This window comes from Bactrocera tryoni, chromosome 2 (assembly GCF_016617805.1).
Source record: "Bactrocera tryoni isolate S06 chromosome 2, CSIRO_BtryS06_freeze2, whole genome shotgun sequence".
Taxonomy (NCBI): Eukaryota; Metazoa; Arthropoda; class Insecta; order Diptera; family Tephritidae; genus Bactrocera; species Bactrocera tryoni.
The window spans coordinates 80,642,828-80,664,135 of record NC_052500.1 but is presented as its reverse complement, the minus strand read 5'-3'; the positions used below and the strand labels follow the sequence as shown (position 1 = coordinate 80,664,135).

Genomic DNA, 21,308 nt, shown 5'->3' with positions numbered 1-21,308 from the left:
TATTTATAAAATAGTATTTAATTTTTTTTTTTAAATTGTTTGGTAAAATTAAAAATTCTTTAATAAAACAAAAATATTTGAATTTTTTGATATATGTATATATATTTTGTATTTATAAGTTTTACTTTTTGCTTTTTTTGTGTTATAAATTAAAGTAAATATGTATTTGTATTGATAATTGCTAGGCTTAAGTGGAAAAATAATATATAATTAATAATACATGTAAAAGTAAATAGAACCAAATCCGTCTGCATTTAGGCAAAAAAAAAAAATCTTAATGACTTAATGCACAAATAACTGTATTTTGTGTAGTGGCAAAAAATTAAAAGCGGTTTTGCTACATTTATATATGGAACATACATATATATGTATAAGTTTAAGAATTTGATATTGTTTTTGTAATTATTTTAATATATATTTGCTTGTTTGTTTGCTGTGGTTTTCTATTTATATTTAAAATGGTATTTTATTTTTTTTTTTAATTTTTGTATTATGAAAAATAATTTTCAATGAGACCAAGAATCGTATACCAACTGTTCTTTTTATAAGAATCGAAAGTTGTCTTAAAATTTTAGTTTTGAGTGCTGATTTGTTTTTTTTTTAAATAAAGTTGAGTTTTCTTAAAAAATCTTATTTTTAATAATTAAGAAATTTACAAAAGGTTTTCGAGTTATAAATAATTTTTTGTTCATTACAAACTAAAATGACTTTTTCGTGTGTTCGCTTAAAGATAATTTTTTTTCTTATTTTTGTAAGATAAAAAAATTTAATAGTAATAACGCATAATTACATTTAATTTATATGTTGCTAAATTACAAAAGATATTCCTTTTTGCAATAACAATTTTTTTTTACAAATTTCAAAAAAAAATTTACAAATTAAAAAAAATTTACAAATTACAAAAAAAGTTGCAATTACAAAAAATTTGTAAGTGCAAATTGCAAAAAAAAATGTTTGATGTTTTTTGCAGAAAAAAAATTCTTTTGTTGATTTATGCAAAAAAAATGTATATTTTTGTTTTTGAGAAATTTTGCAATTTTTATTTACAACAAAGAAATATTATTTTGTTTTTAATTACAAAAAATTTGAAATTGTTTATAATTTTTATAAATGTTTTTTTTTCTCGTGTATTGCAGTTATATAATGTGTTTTTTTTTAATATTACATTTGAGTTGTCATTTCTACTATTCTTCGTCGGCCTTTGACGTAATTTACAAAATCATACATTAGAAAAGTAAAATTCACTTTAAAAAATCTTAAAAGTGCATGCTTGGTCAAATACTTTATTTTAAATGTAATTTAAGTTTTAAATATTTTTTCATTATAATATATTTTTATATACTACATATTTGCTGTTGCAGCGCCGCTGTACATATTTGTTTTCAATTTAAATATAATTTTTAAGCTTAATTATTATTTATTTACAGCTAAAATTACAAATGAATAATTTTACGGTAATTTAATACTTTACGCATGCTACAGTAGAGCCGTTTTGTTGTTGTAGCGTGTATTTAAATTGCCTTACAATACAAGTACTATAAGCAATATTTATATTTCAATAATTTTCATTTCATTTACTTTACTTTTGTAGATATTGGAGTTCGAATATCTGATTGAAAATATTTTAAATTCATTGCTTATCGCTTTTGGTTCGAAATTGAATATTTACATATTTATAATTTGCAATCGCATATATAAAAATCATATTGAATTCTGCTCAATTAATTTTATTTTTGTTTTCATTTTTTATTTGTTTGTGATATTTCAATGACTTTGACTTGTGTGTTGATTGATGAGTCGGGTTGTAGGGCTATCAATAACATCTAACTTCTGTTAAACTGTGCTTGTGTGTTTGTGAAATGGCATGTACAGTTATACATATGTGTGCTCTGAGATGGCTATTGATATTTATTTGGTGATTACAGTATTCAAACAGTATTTGCAAAGCTGTGGAATTACTGATTGCCACGAACGATAATGATGCTTATGTGAGTGGTGAGATATGATTGGTTATTTGTATATATTTTACAAATATTATTAATAATATTCACTGTCCTGCAAGTGTACTTATCCTGTGCATGATTTAGGTATAAAATTTCGTTTGTTGTAGAACTTGAGTTGTATCATTTCACAACTTGAAAACTCATTCACTTCACTTAAAACCAAAAATTTTCTTATCTTAAGCCGTTTACGCACTGAAATAAATATTCCAGGAAGCTTAAAAACTTTAAAGCTCTAAGCACAAAGCGTTACAGCTTTCATCAATCTTCAAAGCTTTGAGCTTTAAAGGTTTATAGCTTTCATCTGTCTCTTTGACTTTACGCAAAAAAAGCTTTAGAGCTTTCATCAAACCTTAGAGCTTCATGCAAAAAAACCTTTAAGAAAGTTAATAAAGGATAACGCTTAATTCTAAATTAAGTGCTCGCGCCCAACAAAGTTTCCACTTTCTTTAAACAAAATCAGATACCAAATATAATGAAATATTAGCAAGCTTAAAAAAATATTATCTGATGAAAAATGTTAGAAATCAAGTACATTACAACTAGAGATACTCGTATATGGTCTACCCTTTTCGTATTCAGAGTTTTCATATATGCTTTAAGCTGAGCAAAGCTTGCCGGTTTGTTACTGAGCCTGCAAGCTTTCACCAAAAGTTAAACTTCATATACATATATTTAAGTGCATATATTGGACACATGGTATACGTTCTTTTTAAGCGCTTTGATAGATGATCCAACCTCTGGAAGTTCACTATTTTGCTTCTTCCTATTGAGACTACAAGCTTTCGTTATATTCCATATATCAGGAGATATTACTTAGCTTCTTATTACTTAGCTTATATTTTAAAAAGGTTACAAATTCAGCGCTGCTCAAATGAAAGTTTCAAAAGCTCGAACCATACTTTTGGAAGATTATTAGATTACTCTAAATTATTCTTCGATTCCTAAACAATATTAGCCCCAAAGCTTTCTCATAAATAATTTTCTATGAAAAAAAAACAAAAAATTTACTTACCTCAAAAAACAAACTTGAGTTTTTTTAGATTTCTTGAGTCTTGAGTGAAATTTGAATTCATTGCAGGACAGCTGATATTTTATTTAATTTGATTGTGAGATATTTATGTATCTATATATTTTGTATACTTAAGCCTGCTGGTTGAAATATTGTATGCTTTAATTGTGACACATTTACATATGTATATTGATGGCTTGATTAATTGCTTGATGATTTGTGATTTATGTCGGTAATAATATTTGTATGAATATCTAGGTATATTTGCTCTGCTACAAATTAGTATGTTTTTGTATTTACAATGTACATAAGGTGAAGTTGATTGTGGTTTCGAATTATTTGTTCTTGAAGTAAATATATGCCTGTAATTTATTACAAATGAAGTTCATATGTTAGTGATTTAGTGAAGACGAGTGTTTTTCCATGTGGTGAGTAATCTATAAATTGTGATAGTGATTAATTATGCGACTTTCGGTTTAACGATTTTAATTGTCTAATTTATTTATTTTAATAAAGTGTTGAAAATTGTTCTACGGAAAATTTTTGACTAACGCGACAAATGGAGCTAATTAACCGATCGGTGTATTTTTTCGATTAATCGACTATATAAGATATATAAAATTAAATTTGAGTTAGTCGCTTAATCTAAAACTCATTTTAGACTAGTCGGTTAATCTGGAATTAATCTTAGATTAAACAATTAACAAGAAATTAATCTCAGATTAGTCGATTAATGTAAAGACGATTAATTTCAAAATATTCTTAGATTATTCGTTTAATCTGAAATTAATCCTGGACTAGTCGATTTAACTAAATTTAATCTTAGATAAGGCGACTAATCCAGAATTAATGCTAGATTAAATGATTAACAAAAAATTAATCTTAGATTACTCGACTAAACTAAAATTAATCTTACATTAATCGTTTAATTTGAAATTAATATTCGTTTAGCTTTCAATCTGAGATTAATTTTAGAATACTCGATTAATATGAAATTAATCTTATATAAGACGTTTGATCTGATATTAAATCGAGATTAATCAACCAAATTTTTCGTCGTATACAATTTAGTTTACCGATTTGCTATTTATATGATTGCCTATGTACTTCTAATTTCACAGTTACTAATATTTATTAATGCTTTCAATTTAGGTGTTTTATTTAAATGCGTTTTGGTGCCTATACTGCAGCAAGCTTAATACTAAATTTGTATTGAATTTTTGTTAATACTAATTTGCGCGACTCATTTTGATTTTCGTTTAAATTACCCATAGATTGTTTGTGTATTTACTGTTATTGTTTTGTTGTTATTGTAAATAATGAAGCTTTTGTTTATTTTATTTTCCCATATGCAATACTGTTTAAAAGTACGTAATTCATCATTTATAAATGAGAGTTAAAACAAACCAGAAAACTTCGAGAGCGACATTCGTGAGTGTCTTAAATGTGTCTCTCTCGCTTTGTGAAAGGTGTAGAGGATTAAAACTACCAGTAAATTTCCACTTGAGCTTTTTGAAATTAAGAAATATGTGGTTTCATACTGTTCAAGTTATGTTAGAGAGAGAAATGTTTACGAAATAACTACAAATCAAGAGTGTTTTCCAATAGGGTATTATTGTAACAAATAGAGCCGGAGAGAGTAGGACTTTAAAAACATGAAAAACATATTTTTGTTGAAAAGCAATTAATATTTGTCAATCTCCCACTTTCCTAACTGAAAGTTGATCTAGATTATAGCACATTTATCTATTCATTTCATTCTCAACATAATAATTTGCGTCTTTTTGGATTACACGAAGTCACTCTCACAAGCTTTCTGAATATATTTTGCTGACAAATGTGACTTAATGTATTTAAATTTCGAACCTTTACATGTCTTTGAGTTCCGCTCGGTTAAAACTATATTTTACTGATATATATTCTATATATATTACACTCAATTAAATACAAAATCCCATGCCATCCACACTAAGCTAAAGCCATATCAATATGTATGTATCTTCAATATTTAAAAAAAAAAATACCTTCTAAACGCACCTTTATCATTATCGCTTAGAAAACCCTAAACATCACATATCTGTTTCCTCTTTCGAGCAGTTCGAATCGTAGTTTAATATTAAATTAGATTTAATCACTAGTTCTCACGCACTCAGTTCGAATTGCTCCTGAGCAAGTGTGTTGGCAACGCCGCGATGGCTCAATAGAACCCCTTGCCGTTGCTTATCATGCTCAACACCGATGCACCCAATTTCCAACTAAATCACATTAGTCATCATTTCAGTGTATTGTAAATATTGTCAGCCACCTCCTCCAGTTCGTTTGCAATGCTCGCCGCTGTAGCGCCAATACTACCGCCATTGCTGCTACTGTTGTTGTGCATATCATTGGCCGTTGCCGAGTTGCCCTCCAGCGCCACTGTAGTGACATGCGCGTGGCTCTTGCTGCCCACTTTGCCACGCCTTGCCGCGCGTTCGCGTTGTTTGTCGTTGTGCAACGGCTCGTCGCCCAAATATACCGTGTGATAGCTCACCGGACTGACGGAGTTGCAATTGATTTGTACGCGACTGATCGCCAGGCCTGCTGGTGGCGCTATTGCGCTGACCACAGTTTGACCGCTTGTCGACTTGCTAATAACGCTGGCAATGCTCGCGCTGCGTGCACTACCGTTGAACGGCGGTGCGATCGTGGTGTATGTCAGCGATGCATAATCACCGTAATCGTCCGAGATCTGCGTGGAGTGTGTTTCAGCCGAAAAAGTGTCACGCGTGGCTGATGTGCAAATCCCGCCCATAGCCGAGACCGTGGTGCCAGCTGTGGCTGTTGCATTGTGGCTAACATTATCATGACATATCTCTGCATAGATATTCTCTTTGTTGTAGTCGATCATGTTGAGTGCCTGACAAATGTTGCCGGCTGGATTCTCCGATGCCGATTCGTCGCTTGAGAGCACCAGCGAATCGCGTACGCTCGAGTAGGGCAGGTCGTCAATTAGGCTGGTGGGTGTTAGCGGTGAGGCGAGCGCAGTGTGATTGCTTGAATGGCCCAGACCACCGTTGCCGGCAAGCAGTGAGAGCCCGCCAGCGGCACGTCTGCCAGTTACGGGTTCGCCGATATTAAAATCAAGTCGTTTGTCCCCTAGCGTTGGTTTTGCTGCTAAGATGCCGTTGTTGCCATTGTGCTTCAGTTGCGCCAGCGAACGCTTGTTGTCGTGTAACTGCATTTTTTGTGGTAATGAAAAATTCAAGAGTTGATGCAGGCTCGAGGAGGATTTGCTGTACTGCCGCGTTTTGACGTGGAACTCATTATAAAGCTTTTCGGTTATAAAAGACTGTGGCATGAGGTCCTGATTCTCGAGATCTTCAAGATCGGTGCCCGCCTCTGAGATGGTATCGGTGTTTGGTAGCAAATCAGGTTTGCGTGCAGCGGCGCCGCCGCTAATAAGCTCAATATCCTGTAGCGACATGGATTTGGTTATCATTTTATTGCCGCTCGTTTCGACTTTCTTGAATTGTTCATCGATAGTCGCCAAAGTTGTGGTCTCCGTATCAGAACAACCGATATCCGATGCGCCGCCACTCGGTTCCGAAATTGATTCATGCGCGTCTTGTGGCTGCGTATTTGGTTTATCGCCGAAACGTTCCTGTAACAACTTCGACATATCTGAATAGCGTTCCATGCTCATGCGTTTCGCCTGCACATCCAGTTCGTAGGAGGTCATTGTGTGCGCTGCATGTTTGTCCTGTTTGCGGAACCATTTCTTCTTTGTCGACTGAAAAACTTTCATCTTATCACTAATGCGGTTGGTGCTGCTTGCTGCGCTTTCAAAGGCTGCTTGCGCGGCTGCTTCTTTTGCTTCCAGATTAGCGAGATCCGATTTGCTGAGGAAGATTATGGAGTCTTCCTTCTCATGCGCCGGTATTGTGGTCTTCTCACGTCGCAGCAGCTTTGGTAGATGTAGTGGTTTCAAAATTTTCAAACCTTCACCACGACTCTTCGAACCAGAACGCTCCGGACGGTGCAGTATCTCCACCTCAACCATCTTCAAAAACTGATCACAATTGAATTGACAAAACTTCAATATATTTTGCACATTGGGATTTGCCAGCATGCGTTGTTCACTCTCGAAACCCAGTGAACTCTTCAACAAATTCATCTCTTTGGATAGATGCAGCTTACGTAAATGCAGTGGACTTTGCACTTCCACATCCTCGATGGGACAGGCGATCACCACATTCTCAGTGGTTATGTGCGTAATGCAAACATTCTCGGGTATCGCGCTACTACAGCCATGCGGTCCGGAGATGTAACGTAGCGTTAACGGTAACTCCCGTTGTGGCGTTATCAGCGTCGTAATGCGATGCACACAATCCGGATTGACTTTCTTATTCGCCTCATTGCCGATGCCACCGAGTTTCTGCAGTATTTGTGGTATACCCGGTTCGATCTCGTAAAATTTGCCCTTTGTAGAGAGCGACACATACAACACCTGTCGGTTCTCATTCAGCAATTGAGCATAACGTCCCTTCTCTTTCTCCCGACCATGATTGTTATTCGCTTTTGTTGTAACACCACCGGTACAACCGATTGTCGTGTGATCCTGCTTGCCATCTTCGAAAACGGCTAGCAGTCGAAAGACTTGACCACCTCGCGCTGTCGTCTTCACATACTGTGGGCGATTGTTGGTCGGTGGTGGCGGTGGTTGGGTATATATTGGTATGCAACCCTCTGTGGGTGGGTTATTTACGTTGGGTTGGGATTCCGTGAAGGCGGGCATATTGTCGACTGAGACGAATTTGTAAACACGTTCGCGCACCAACTGTATCAGTGAGGTGTAGAGCGTCGCTGTGGGTATACCCTTGTCATTGAGCAGCGAAAAGTAGCCTGAAATGAGAAGAGCGGAAAGTAAGTATGATTTAATTTATAACTTTGCATTTCTTAGTAATATTCGCCACCGAATTGCATTAATAAATCAGTAGATAGCTATAAAGATGTATGGATGGTGTGTGTCTAAGCTTGGGAGATAATTTGTTTGTGATTTTTCAAAGTAACAGTTAACCAAAACTTTCGGTGTAACCTGAATAAGTTGGTGGTATGAGACTGTGCTAAAACTTCCCTAAATTTTAAATATCCTGTAAACGGATAGATTTGAAACCGAAAACAGTTACAGAAAGGCATAATGGATTTTAAAGTTCAAAATTTATCGATAGTGTGTATCTAAGCTAGAGATACAAGTATAGTTTGTTTTTGTGTAACCTGAGGAAGTTAGTGGTGTGAGACTGTGCTAAAAATCATCTTAATTTAAGAATTTTATTTCTATTTCATTCGCCCACCATTATCAACGTAGAATTCTTCAACAGTTTATATAGATAGATATAATAGTCGGAATATCAAGTAAGTTCTGCAATTTTGAGTTTTTTGGGTAAACCAGTCACATTTTTGTTTCTCCCTACCGGGTACATTAGATCAACTTAACCTTAAGTAAATATGCTCGAATGTTGCTGCAACATTAAATAACTTGCAATTAGCACGTGAAATGGAAATGTTAAATGGCGCATAAATATGAAAGTACGCCCGAAGCAGGATATTGGTAAGACCAGAGCGGCAAGAACTACCACAATTGCAATCATGTGTGTAAAGCCATGTAAGAGAGAGTCAAGGTTAGTGGTTTCAGTTAGGGTCTGAGGGTAGTATCAAGTTAGCAATGAAAAATATATTTTTTGCATCTTAACAGTGAGGAGCCAGATGAACAGTGTATATTGTTGCGTATAGCGATTTACTTAAGAATGTATGAGTATGTATGATATGGGACACTAATGACATGATTACGTAGAGCAGTGATCCAAGACCCAAGAGAGATACGAAACGCGCTTCTCATATATTCTTTAAGTATAGTTGCCTCTTTATATTAAAAACTCATCATCTGAGCCTTGTGACACTTTGCCTTTAGTGCAATTTTTTTCTTGTTACAAATTTTGTAGCTCGACTTAGACTAAGCTGTTTAGGGTCCAAAAAATATTCTGAGAAAAAAAAATTAATGAGTATTACGAGTGAATGAACTGCCCCTTGCACTTATACACAAACACCAGTAACAAAAAGCAATGACGAGGGCTAACTGAGGGAGTAAATTTAATTAAGAGGCAAATAAGGGGAAGATGAGAGGTGAGCTGCGGAGGAAAATAGCTACCAAATACACAAGAAAAGAAAAAAGTGCCCATTATATAATTAAGAACAACAACAAGAATGGAATGAAAAGCCATCGAAAAAAGTAAGTTCCACCACTGCGCTTTCGCTCAAGCAGTAAGCGACAGACGTGGCATTGAATGAAATGCTTCACTGAATAGGAAATCGCCAGCGCAAATGTTGAGTGACGCGAAAACTATTAGAAAATGCATAGCAACAGCAACAAGTAAGGTAGTTGTAAAGGTCAACATGCAAATGCAAGAAAATAATTTTAAGAATTAAATTTTTTTTAAGATATTCGCAAAAATCGCTTAATTAAAGTGATTGCGTATTACTGAAGATGACAGCTTAAAAATTGCACATCAGCAAGAAAAGTGAAGCTAAAGAAATGAATTTCTAGCAAAATGCGAGGCGCTTAAAGCAATATAAAGTATACCTTTTGGCGTTAAAAAGTAGCAGTTTTATTGAAAATATGCGGAAGTAAAATTTGAGCGAAACAAAGAATAAGAAGAGAAGAAAAAATATTTCAGAATATTAAATTTTAGAGTAAGTTTTGCATATTTTCAGGCGCTATATTTTATTTTAAGTTATTTCACACTAATTGAGACGTTATCTAATAAAATGACCTATTTTGGCTGCAAAAGTAAAATAATAAAGTTATTTGTGACATAAAAGCTTTGAAATTTGTGTGGGACCTTCTATGGGCAGAGTCAAAGCTGGAAATATTTTTTAGGAAAATAACTGTTTTCTGATATGTATGCTTATTATTAACTTAAATCTAATAAAGTTGAATTTACTTTCATTAATTATAATTTTGAGCTTTTAAATTAACCTTTTGAAGAATCCATGGCATCTTTTAGGCGTGCTTTAATCAGCACACTTTTCATTTCTCTTTTTTTTTTACTAATTTATACTTTATTTCAAACGAATTTTTCATTCAAATAAGGAATTTAAAATAGCGCGCATAAATAATAATTTCTTAATTGCATTTGGTTGCGCTAAAAAGCAAATGCGAAACCACAAACGGCGACAGATAGACAGACAGACATCTTTCTTATGTGTTGTCGTCATATTTGTTTGTGTTGTCATTCACTTTTGCGTGCAAATTAAGTTTATGAAGTGGCATTTCCGCCATTTTTTATTTATTTTTTTTTTTTTAATTTTCCATGTAGCAAAAAATATGCAACGAAAATATGAAGCGCTGAAAAGCTCATAAAGCTTTAGCGTCATAACGGCATTAAATGACAGAAAATAAAATTTCGAGCGAAAAATGCGTGCTACACAGAGAAACGCATAAAAAATTAAGAGCACTGGAAATCTGTAGATAGCAAAGCAAGCACAAAAACAAAAAATAAAGAAACGCGCAAGGATATGCCACGACTAGTGCTGGGGACATGGCAAAGAGACTCTGATTTTCTGTTCCATTTTGCGTTCACACTCATTTTGTTGCGTGTATTTTTTAAAATTGCACTTTTTGTGTGAAATTTTCGCTTGTCAGCAAGCAGTAGCATTGACGCCAAAAGGATATACAGTATTTAATTTAAAAGGAGCTTTGACGTATTTGTGCTATTATATTTTTGATATTTTAAAATAAGCTGACGTTATTGGAGTTATTATGAGTTTTGGCGTCACATGGTGAGTGTAAAGCAGACTAAATTCGTTAGCTTTTGCGCTGAACTGGTGGTGATAGTGGTTTAGAGCGCGTTCTGAACAAGAAAAATGAAAACACAAGAAAATATCATAAGGTTTTGGAAAAGTTGCCATTAAATGAAATAATCTTCATTGAAATATTTCTAACTAAATGCTTTTTCAAAAATCATTAATGCCACTAATGTCAATTTTTTTAATATCAGCTAAACTCATCAACATTTCTTCTAAATGGAAGCATGCTTTTGGGCAATTGTTACATTGCCCTACAATCACCCTCCTTAATGAAAAACCCAGTATTTGATCAGATAGCAATTTAAAATCTCATATATATAACGTTAATAAAATACTTTAATAAACATTTGCATTTGTAGTAAAATCGTTAAATTTTAGCAACACGTGTCTTTAACTAAATACTTCTTATAAAAAATATTTCCACAAACAAATTTAGCACCATAAGAGCTTGTGACATAACCTTCATATGCCCACACAAACACAACGATGTTTTGCATTTTTGTTCTAAGCAAATTTTCTTGCGAATTTTTACGCGAGTAAAATTTGCCAAAATATTTTTTTTCATCGCCACCCCTTTGTTTGTTGATTATGTAAATAAAAGTTTGCTAATTCTTCACAACAAAGCTGTCAAATACTTTCGCATTGCATAAATTAAAAAGCGCAAAAAGGTGTAAATAAATGGTGCACTAACATGAGTAAGTTGATGTAGTCAAATAGAAGTTGACGCAAAAGTGGCAAGACAGCAGAGTTTAAGTAAAGAAAATAGTGAGAAAAGGAGTATGGAGAATGCAATGGCCTCAAATGTTATGGTCTTATTCAACAGTGAAGAGAAGATGCATTTGGAGTTTTATTTTTATAAAAAGTCTAGCTCAGTGAAAAATCTGTCGAAAATTGATTCATAGTTAATATAAATGGATAGGAATTCAGTCTCGGATGAAATGTGCAATTCTCAAGCCCATTTTCTGGCAATAAAAAAGTTAAATTACTTCTGGTTTCCAGAATCGAATACCAACCTTATATTTTGGTTTGAATAAACTACATATGTATTTTTGGAATACTGACGAAGGTTAGGTTAGGTTAGGTACGGTTATATGGCTGATGCTAAGAAAAGATCGAACATTATGCTCAGACCTTTGTGAAGATAGAGAAAGATCACCGTTAATTAGTTTTGAAGTTTCGATAAAGTGCCGTGTACTCATTTCATATCTACTTACAAATCTTCTAAGCATTTAATATCTCTTTCCGCGAGCTCGACTGGTTTGGAATCGAAGTTATTTTTGCTTTGATCTCTCAAAAGCATTGAAGTCAATGATAATGTCTGTAGATATTTCTACCCCGTCTTCTTCTAAGCAGCCTCTGTAACTGGCATCCGGTATGATTTTTTACCTTACCAAGTGGATACCAACAATTAGAGAAATCTTAACCTTGCTGAAGGCGAAATCGCTGGTTCTCTTGTGGTTTACTCTAGGTCAGAATAATATTACGACTGCGCAGGTATCGATAGTTGGCAATCGCTCACCAAGAGGACAGCGGACTTCTGGCCTGTTTCCACTCCAACGACAGCGAGGCTAATGTGCCTTTCCATGTCAACTCATCAATTTTGCAGTAGTCTGCGATTCCGTCATAGTCAGCTTCGGTTGCACTGTCACTGACCTACTAATGAGTGATCCATTTCGGGGTTCTCTACTTAAACAAAACACAGAAACTTAAAGTTTAATGGAGAATATTTATTATCATTCGAAAGAATGTTCTGTTGGCCGCGGCTACGTCTCAAATGGTCTATCCGTTGGGTCCAAATTTCGATGACTCTTTCGAGCATTTCGATTGACAAATGACACGTGTAATGTTTTGCTCCAAGGCCTGAGTCGAAGCGGGATTGCCTTCATAGACTTTGGATTTCACATATCCCCAAATTTTCTGTTCACCGAAGTGTTCTCTCCATAAATCCATTCACTTGTGCAATGTGTGAGAAGAGTCGCCGTCTTGTTGACACCAATTGTCGCCGAGATCACGAACTTCTATTTCAGACATCCGATAGCCGGTTATCATGGCGCGATAACGGTCGCCGTTGACGGTTACGTTCTCACCGGCATCATTTTTGAAGAAATATAGACCGATGATTCCGTCGGCCCACAAACCATATTAAACAGTTGTTTTTTCTGGCTGAAATGACAGCTCTTGAATTTCTTTATGTTGATTTTTGTACCAAATGTGGCAATTTTGCTTACTGTTACACATTGAGATAGAAATGGGCCTCATCGTTGAAGAAAACTTTCATCGAAGACGTCAGATCTTTTTGGAACTTTTCAAGTGCCATTAGAGCGAAGCGATGACACATGGGAAGGTAGAGCGACTTCAGATCTTGCACATCTGTATTTGTATGCTTTCAATTTAAAATCGAATTTTCTTGAGTAGCCGCCAATTTATGATTTTTTTCTGTTTTCAGTATGTTAACAAGAATCCGTTTTTGTCTTATTTTCAGATAACCACAAGGGTAGAAATCCCGACGACGAGGGCGCGGTCTTTTCCCCTCTGATTTAAGGACTTTACCAAATCTTTATTTTTCACCTCCTTAAAACCAAACTAGAAGCTAATACTAGATACTATCAACTGACCTAAACCTGTAACCTACTCCCGGCGCATAGTCACATGTCTTATTTGCCTCCAAAAAAGCTCCAAGTAATCAATTTCCAACTCGCGCTCTACTTGAAAGTACACAAACAGAATCAAAAATAGGCGCAAGTGTGAGCGCATGCATGCGAATCACAGTAAATAATGGCGCAATTGTACTTGGGTGCTTAGATGGAAGGCTCGTTTGATTTTATAAACCGCCATTAAAACTTGCTGCATGTGGGGGTGTTTACGCCTTCGTGGCTCTGTGTGCGTGTGTGGGCGCCAGACTACTTCATATTGCCGGCAACAAGAGGTGAGGACAACTACAAAAGCCATTGTCGCGATGACGGAGCCTTAAAAGCATCATAAACATGAGTGTAATTTGTAGTAATAATTTCTGTGCAACTCTGTGCATTTGCCAGTGTATATATGATATGTAATTATATATATACATTTATATGTATGTGTGTGTGTTTGAGTAGATGCACAAAAACACGGCATGTGGTCAGCGTTGGCGAAAGGGCAAAGGGGCAAATTGTGGGTGTGGATGGGCCTTCGCTTTAGCTACATGTGTATGAGTGCCTTTTTGTAGGAGTGTGGGGGCAGTGCGGGTGTGTGTGGCTGCGCATAAATCTGCTGTTGCAAGAAGTGCGGCTTTGCTGGTTTTTCCTGCCAGCACTTGGCGCCAAATTAATATTGCAATTTGCAAACAACTACAAAGGCGATTATAAGGCACAACCACACACACACACACACATCCAAGGAGAGTTGCACTTTCAAGCACATACATAGCCGAGCGCATAAATAAAATCCTCTAAGCCAGTGAGACGCGCAAACACAATAAACGTTTATTAGACGCTGCGGCCTGTGTTAAATGGCCAGCTGCACTTGCCAACTTGCAGCAAGTTGCACAAATTAAGCAACCAGTGTTGCACAGGCACACTTCCCTGCCGCCACCGCATATGGGCGTAGTATGAGTAGTACTTAGACTTGCGCTCGAGCATAACTTGTGGCGCGCACACGTAACGCTTAGTAGCGCGTTGCCACAATTGCTGCAATTTGGCAGCGTGCAACACAACTTGACGGGGTACTAAATATATTTGGCAAATGCTTTTAGCCAAAATGTCAACAACAGCCATAAATGGTGGTTATGGCATGCAATATTAGTATACGTTTTAATTATTCGTCTTTATGAGAGCGGAAACACTTGCGTTTTGTTGTTTGTTGCTTTTTTATTTTGGTGCTCATATGAAAGTGGTGCTTGGAGTGTGGAAAGCCATTCAGAGTACAAATGTTGTACGATTTTTAAACTCAAAACAATTTTTGAGGAGTTTAATCTTTTCTTTTGACTTTTCTTAATGATTTTGTCTTGAAGGGGGTGTGCGATGTCGTCTGGACTTAAAACAGTACATAGTATACAGTAGGGTGAGCCAGAAAGTAACCAATGGAATTCATTGGTTGAAATAAACGAAAACTGTAATATCCCTTTTCTTTCATATATCACAAGAGGGTATTAAAATATTTAGGGATAACTTCTTTCTGATGAGTCATATAATTTAGTAATCTATAGTAATCCGATCTGAATAATATGCATGAAGTTTGTATCATTGCATAAGATAGTAATCCATACTAAATTTGGTGTAAGTATATTGATAAATAAAAAAGTTTGAGTTTGATCATTCAGTTTGTATGATAGCTATATAACGATCCCTTCCAGAAAATTTCTTGAGAGTTATTTGCGTTGCGTTTTCTTCAGATCAAAATAATCGAGAAGATATTCCGTCAAACAAAAAAATTTTCAGCTATATGCTATAGTGTTTCGATCTGAGCAGTATGCTTAAAGATTACAGCCTTGCTTTTGGCAATAATGTATGCCAAATTGGGAGGAGATAGTTTGTTAAATAAAAAAGTTTTCCATACAAGGACTTGATTTCGAACGATCTTCGAACGATCTTGTACGCCAAAAATATATGGAAGGATTCCGATCGTTTAGTTTGTATGACAGGTACCAGTATAGCATGGTCCGATCTGAAGAATTTTCTTGGAGATTGCGTCGTGGTCATTGGCAATAACCCACGCCAACTTTCGTGAATATATCTCGTTAAATGAAAAAGTTTTCCGTTCAAGCACTTCACTTCGGCAGTTATAAATTATAGTGGTCCGATACCGACGGTTCCGATAAGTGAGTGCTTTTGTGGGGAGAAAAGGCCGTGTACAAAATTTTTATCGATATCTCAAAAACTGAGAAACTAGTTCCTGTATATATAGATGGGCATGGCTAAATCAACTCAGCTCGTCATGCTGATCATTTATTTATATACTTTGAAGGTTCTTCGACATTTCCTTTGGGTATTGCAAATTTCGTTACAAACTTAATATAATGGGTTGTCAAAAAAGTCTTGCGGTATTTTTATTGAATTTTTTTTATTTATTGAAATTGAAATGAATTTTTGATGACTCATGCCCAGCTCTTGACCGATGCTACGGCTGCTACTATGCCGGTCTCTTTCGACCAATTCAGCGATTTTATCGCAATTTTCGACGACAGGCCTTCCGGAGCGTGGCGCATCTTCGACCACCTCTACACCAGAACAAAAACGTTGAAACCATCGTTGTGCGGTGGAAATGGAAACTGTATCGGGTCCATAAACTGCACAAATTTTATTGGCGGCTTGAGATGCATTTTTGCCTTTATCGTAGTAGTACTGTAAAATATGCCGTATTTTCTCTTTATTTTGCTCCATGTTTGCGACGCTATAACTCACGAACGACTTAAAAGAAACGACAATCAATCAAACACGTGTTAGCGGGTGAAATGGGCTTTCCAAAAAGGTATAGCATTACCCGATGCGACGAATAAAACTAGAACTACGCGTTTTCAGCGCTAACTAGCGAAAATACCGCAAGACTTTTTGACAACCATTATATTTTTCATGGTCTTAAAATATCCCTACAAGGAAACATTCTTAGCTTAATTTGAAAAGGTGTTGATCAGTACTCAAAGTTTTCCATATAAATAACTTTTAAAAACTTTGTTTCAATTAAAAACCATAAGCTTTGAACTGCGTTACTTTTAAAGCATTAAATTTGCTCAAAAAAGTTAGTTTTTCAGTTCAAAGCTTTGAAATAACCTTATTCGTTGTTGGCCCACCCTAGCATATACGGATAGTTTACTTTTTAGTCATTAAGGATAGATACACTACTAAATCCACGCCTCAAAAAGTCTCACCGAATCAGTATTAAAGTTCGATGAGCTCTTTTGTCGTAAAAGCGATCTAAACAGTAACTCGTTTATGTACTAAAGGTAAGTGAACTAAGAAGAGCATTAGAGCATTTACGGAGTAATCTGAAGAGGATGATATCTTAATTTCTTTCTGAATTTATGAAAGAGCTTACGCCTCTGGACTTCTATTAAGGCTCCATTTTGCTGGTAATGGCTTTGTTTACGAAGGAGAATCTAACTCGGAAACTAAACTTGGTAGATATTGTTTTCTATATAGGGATATGGAGGTTAGTCTTTAAGTTATTAAGGTTGAGAACAGAACTGAAGAGTCTAAAACTAAAATAAAAATTAACCAAATCTGTATTGAAGTTCGATCAGCCTTTTCATCGTTGAAGAGTGCTGGCCAGTAGCTCATTTTACTACAATAAAGTAAAGGGAACAGACAAAAGAATTCAAGGAGTTAGTCTGAAAAGTCACGATTTCTGTAGACTTTTGAAAATTTTTGAACGAACTCAAGTTTCAAGACTCTTATCCAAATCTTTGTTTTGCTGATGGCGCCCATTCGAAAACATAACTCGAAAACTACGCTTGCTAGTTATTATTTTGGTGCCCAAGTCAGCAAAATGATCAGACTATTTCGTTTCTAGTTGTAGAGAACGTAAATGCAGTTATTTTTGAGTGGTATTAGTGTGATACTAAGTAAGAAAATTCTTTCTGTCATATATAAAAAGCAACCAGCATTCTCCGCTCTTCCAACTACTACACTTGTTTGTAGCGATCACACTTGTTGCCATATAAATTCGAATTAGCTTCACAAAATTAATAGTCCATACAGCAGATGTTAGTTATGCGCATAAATTATGTAGAATTATTTTCTCTGTGATAAAAATGTCATTTCAGAGTTGATTTTTGTGGCAAACAAGCAAACAATGCTAGCAATTTGAAGCTTCTTAATTAGAATGCTATAAAGATCGGAAGGTCGCTGCTTGGTGTGTGCGTGTGTACGTGCGACGGCGAAGTACAACATGTTGGTACATAGGAGCTGCAACAATGCATGACATTAACTACAGTTTGTGGTTAGTTGCAGCAACTGCTAATTTGATTTATCACCCATGTAACAGATGTTGGCCGACATATTTACGTGTAAATGTGTATATATGTAGGTGTGTGTGTGTACAAAGTTGTTAAAACTTCTGAATAGAAGCTTGCTGGCAGTCAGGTGTTCATATGCATGCTTGTATGTAGGTTTATGTGTGTGTGTGTTTTTTACATATATGTATGTATGTTTGTGTATAAGCAGTTCAATACGCGTGTCGCATGCACTTGTACGTAGTACACATTCCTTTACGTGTTCTTACGTGCCTATTTTAATAAATGCAGACACGATGAAATCGTATGATAAATATTGTATTCAATTCTTTGGTATTTATAGGAGATATTGTCATATCAGTGGTCAGCATCGTCGCTTATATGACCATAATATATGTATGTATTGATAAAAGTTTAAAATATGCGGTCTTAGTTATAAATAAAATATATAATCCAAACAAGAAAAAAAAGTTAAGTTTCGATAGCATAAAAAATATTTTTGTGGGATATTACCAGATCGGTCAAAATATAATTTTTCAATTCAATATATATTTCATTTTAAAATTCTGTGCCATTTCTGAATTTCTGCAGAAATATCTTTAAACATTTTTTCTTAATTAACACAAAAATTTATTTAAAAAAAAAATTTAATTATTTATAGTAATTTTTTTTTATTAATTAAATTAAATTTTATTTTTAACTAATTTTTTTAATTACAATTTTTTTAAATTTATTTTTAATTTTTCTAACAATTTTTTAAAAAAATTTTTTTAAATTTATTTTATAATTTTTCTAACACACTTATTTAAAAAAAAAACATTATCAATGCAATGCCTTTTTACGGTTATAAATTTTCAAATTAGTAGACAAGCCGAGTCTTTCATTGCACTTATCTCGCATATTATTGCTACATCACGATTACTAAAGTACCATTCAACAACAATAACAAAAAAGCGTAAACAACTGAAGCGCAAACAATCAATTGCTTGAGCTTATGTGACCCAGTAGGAATTTCGACTCACTCCAGAAAAATAATAAAAATTTTTTATTTCTACAGATGCCCTATAGGAAATTAATGTCAGTTTTAATAAGACAGAAAACAAGATTAAAGCCAAATTTTGTTTACTTAAATCTAAAAGAATATAAACAGAATAAGTAAACTGCCTTTAATTACGCTAGTTAACAGTAATTTTGCGACTGTGGTATTAGAAAACGAGAAGTTGCAAACACAACAGACAGCTGAACGATTTTCTCGACTTGCACTCCTTATCGTGCAACTTCTTCAATCTACTGCTGAAGAAAATAATTCGTGCTGCAGAACTAAATAGAGAAGTTGAAATCTACAGCGGTTTTTTTGTTTTTTTCAGACAGTTTTCAGACAGTTTCATTATTTATAATAACATTTCGGTAATCTTCTAATAATAAGAAGATTTGCAAAGCACATTAAATCAAAAAAAGGTCTCGAGCCAGTGTACCAAAAATTTCTTTCAGGAAAGGTTATAGTAGAAATTTAAACCTTTATGCTCAAAAAGATGGGTTGAATGCAATGAAGACGTTTCCACGTATATAGAATTGCATCTATTTGTAGTTAGATCTGAAAATAAAAGAAGCAAAAACTTGGAAGGATCCTAAGACTACAACTACAGCGCCGCAGCATTCAGTGATTCTACTTTGTAATCAGTTCTGTAGCAATGAGATTAGCATAACAGGCTTGAAAGGATTTTAAAGAAATGTGGAAAAAACAGACAAAAACGTTTATTTGATCTTCAAACACTTTGAAGAAATATTTACTGAAATAAACACAGTACTGTAGCGAACACAGAAATCAGACGATACAGTAGTCGCCAAATGTAACCATGAATGTCTGTGTAAAATTTAATGGACCGAATTAACATCTGCGGTTCTTTGCTGAAACGAATTGAAATCGAACCATTTCTGAAGCGAATGGTAACAAGAGACGAAAGGTGGATCAAATACGACCATAGTGTGCGAAGAAAATCATGATCCAAGCGTGGTGAAGCTCAACAAATGGTCGCAAAGACATTGATGCCTCGAAAGATTGTGCTGAGTGTTTGGTGGGATTGGAAAGGAATCATTCATTATAAGCTGCTCCAGCCGGGTCGAACGATTGATTCAACATCTTAATGTCAACAACTGATCAATCTCAAGCAAGCAATCGAAAAAAAACGGCCAGAACTGATCAACAGAAAGTGTTTCGTCTTCCATCAGGACAACGCTAGACCACACACATTTTTTATGATTCGGTAAAAATGGGAGACCTTGGCTGGGAAGTTTTGATGCATCCACCATATAGGCCTGACATTGCACCATCGAATTACTATTTGTTTCGGTCAATGCAGGACCATCTTAATGGAGTAAAGTTTGCTTCAAGAGAAGCCTGTGAAATTACTTGTCCCAGTGTTTTGCCGAGAAACCAGAAATCATAAAAATTGTTTGTGATAAGAACGAATTAGAAAAAATTTTAAAATTATAAAAAATTATGCAATTATTAATGCCGGAAATTTTCAAGAATTTTATAAAAAAAAATCCTATCGCACCAACATTCTTACAAGGCACTTAAATTAGGATTTGTAGATTATATGTATGTATGTACACAAGCAACTCTTTACAAATATATACAAAGCATTGCATAGGCGTGTACATATGTTGATAAGCGCACACGCGAAACAACTTCCATAATGTCAAAGTGCGATTGTGTAAACACTAATGTAATAATATAACAGCAGAAGCTGCCAGCGGCAACAACAAAAACAAAATGTACACAATAAAGCCGAAGGCAGTGGCAACATGGCTCAACAGCATTTCACCAAAACGCTGGCATTATGGCATTATCATGGCTAACAACGAGCCATAACTATAAAACTGTATATTTTTCACACACATACACACACACAGACACTCATACTTGCTTAAGCAAATACAAATACACTAATGAGTATAGTAAAAATATACAGCAATAGCAACAGCGAGACGTATTTGAGAATAGCTGTGACTTTGGCAGAGAATAAATGTATGTAAATAAGTGTGTGTGTATGTAAATATATATAAGTATGTGTACATGTTTGTTGGTATGTTTGTCTGCATAAAAAATGCTACATTTGCCATCGTCGCCGTTTGCCATCGAAGTCGTTGACAGCAAATGATGACAACTGTTGTCAGAAGGACATTTGGCATTGCCCAGCGACCGCCATAATCATTTCATTTATTGTTTTCCTTTCATTACACAACTACTAATGCAGACAGGCATATGTGTGTGAACACATACATACAAACATATGCAAATATGTGTGTGTAGTTATGTGCTTCCTTTCAACGCTCAGCCGCTGTAATGACTTACTTTGCCTTCGGTATAGAAATTTTACTATTGTTGTTTTTGTTGTTATTATTATTTTTGCTTATACAATTTTATGAGCCATTTTTACACCACATTTGCATTTTTCATGTGATCGTGACCGGGCAGCTAGCACATACAGACATGTAACACACATGCATTCACATATGTATATGT

General features: G+C 34.9%; 1 protein-coding gene across 3 annotated transcripts in view; it reads right to left on the bottom strand.

Moving 5' to 3' along the window:
• Positions 1-1,725: 1,725 nt before the first annotated feature.
• LOC120767249 overlaps positions 1,726-21,308 on the bottom strand; it is a 301,297-nt gene continuing 281,714 nt past the window's right edge. For all 3 annotated transcript variants that reach the window (XM_040093103.1, XM_040093105.1, XM_040093104.1), the window contains one exon: positions 1,726-7,893. In XM_040093103.1, coding sequence (XP_039949037.1) covers positions 5,285-7,893 — 2,609 coding nt within the window. In that variant the 3' untranslated portion in view covers positions 1,726-5,284. The remainder of the gene's footprint in view (positions 7,894-21,308) is intronic.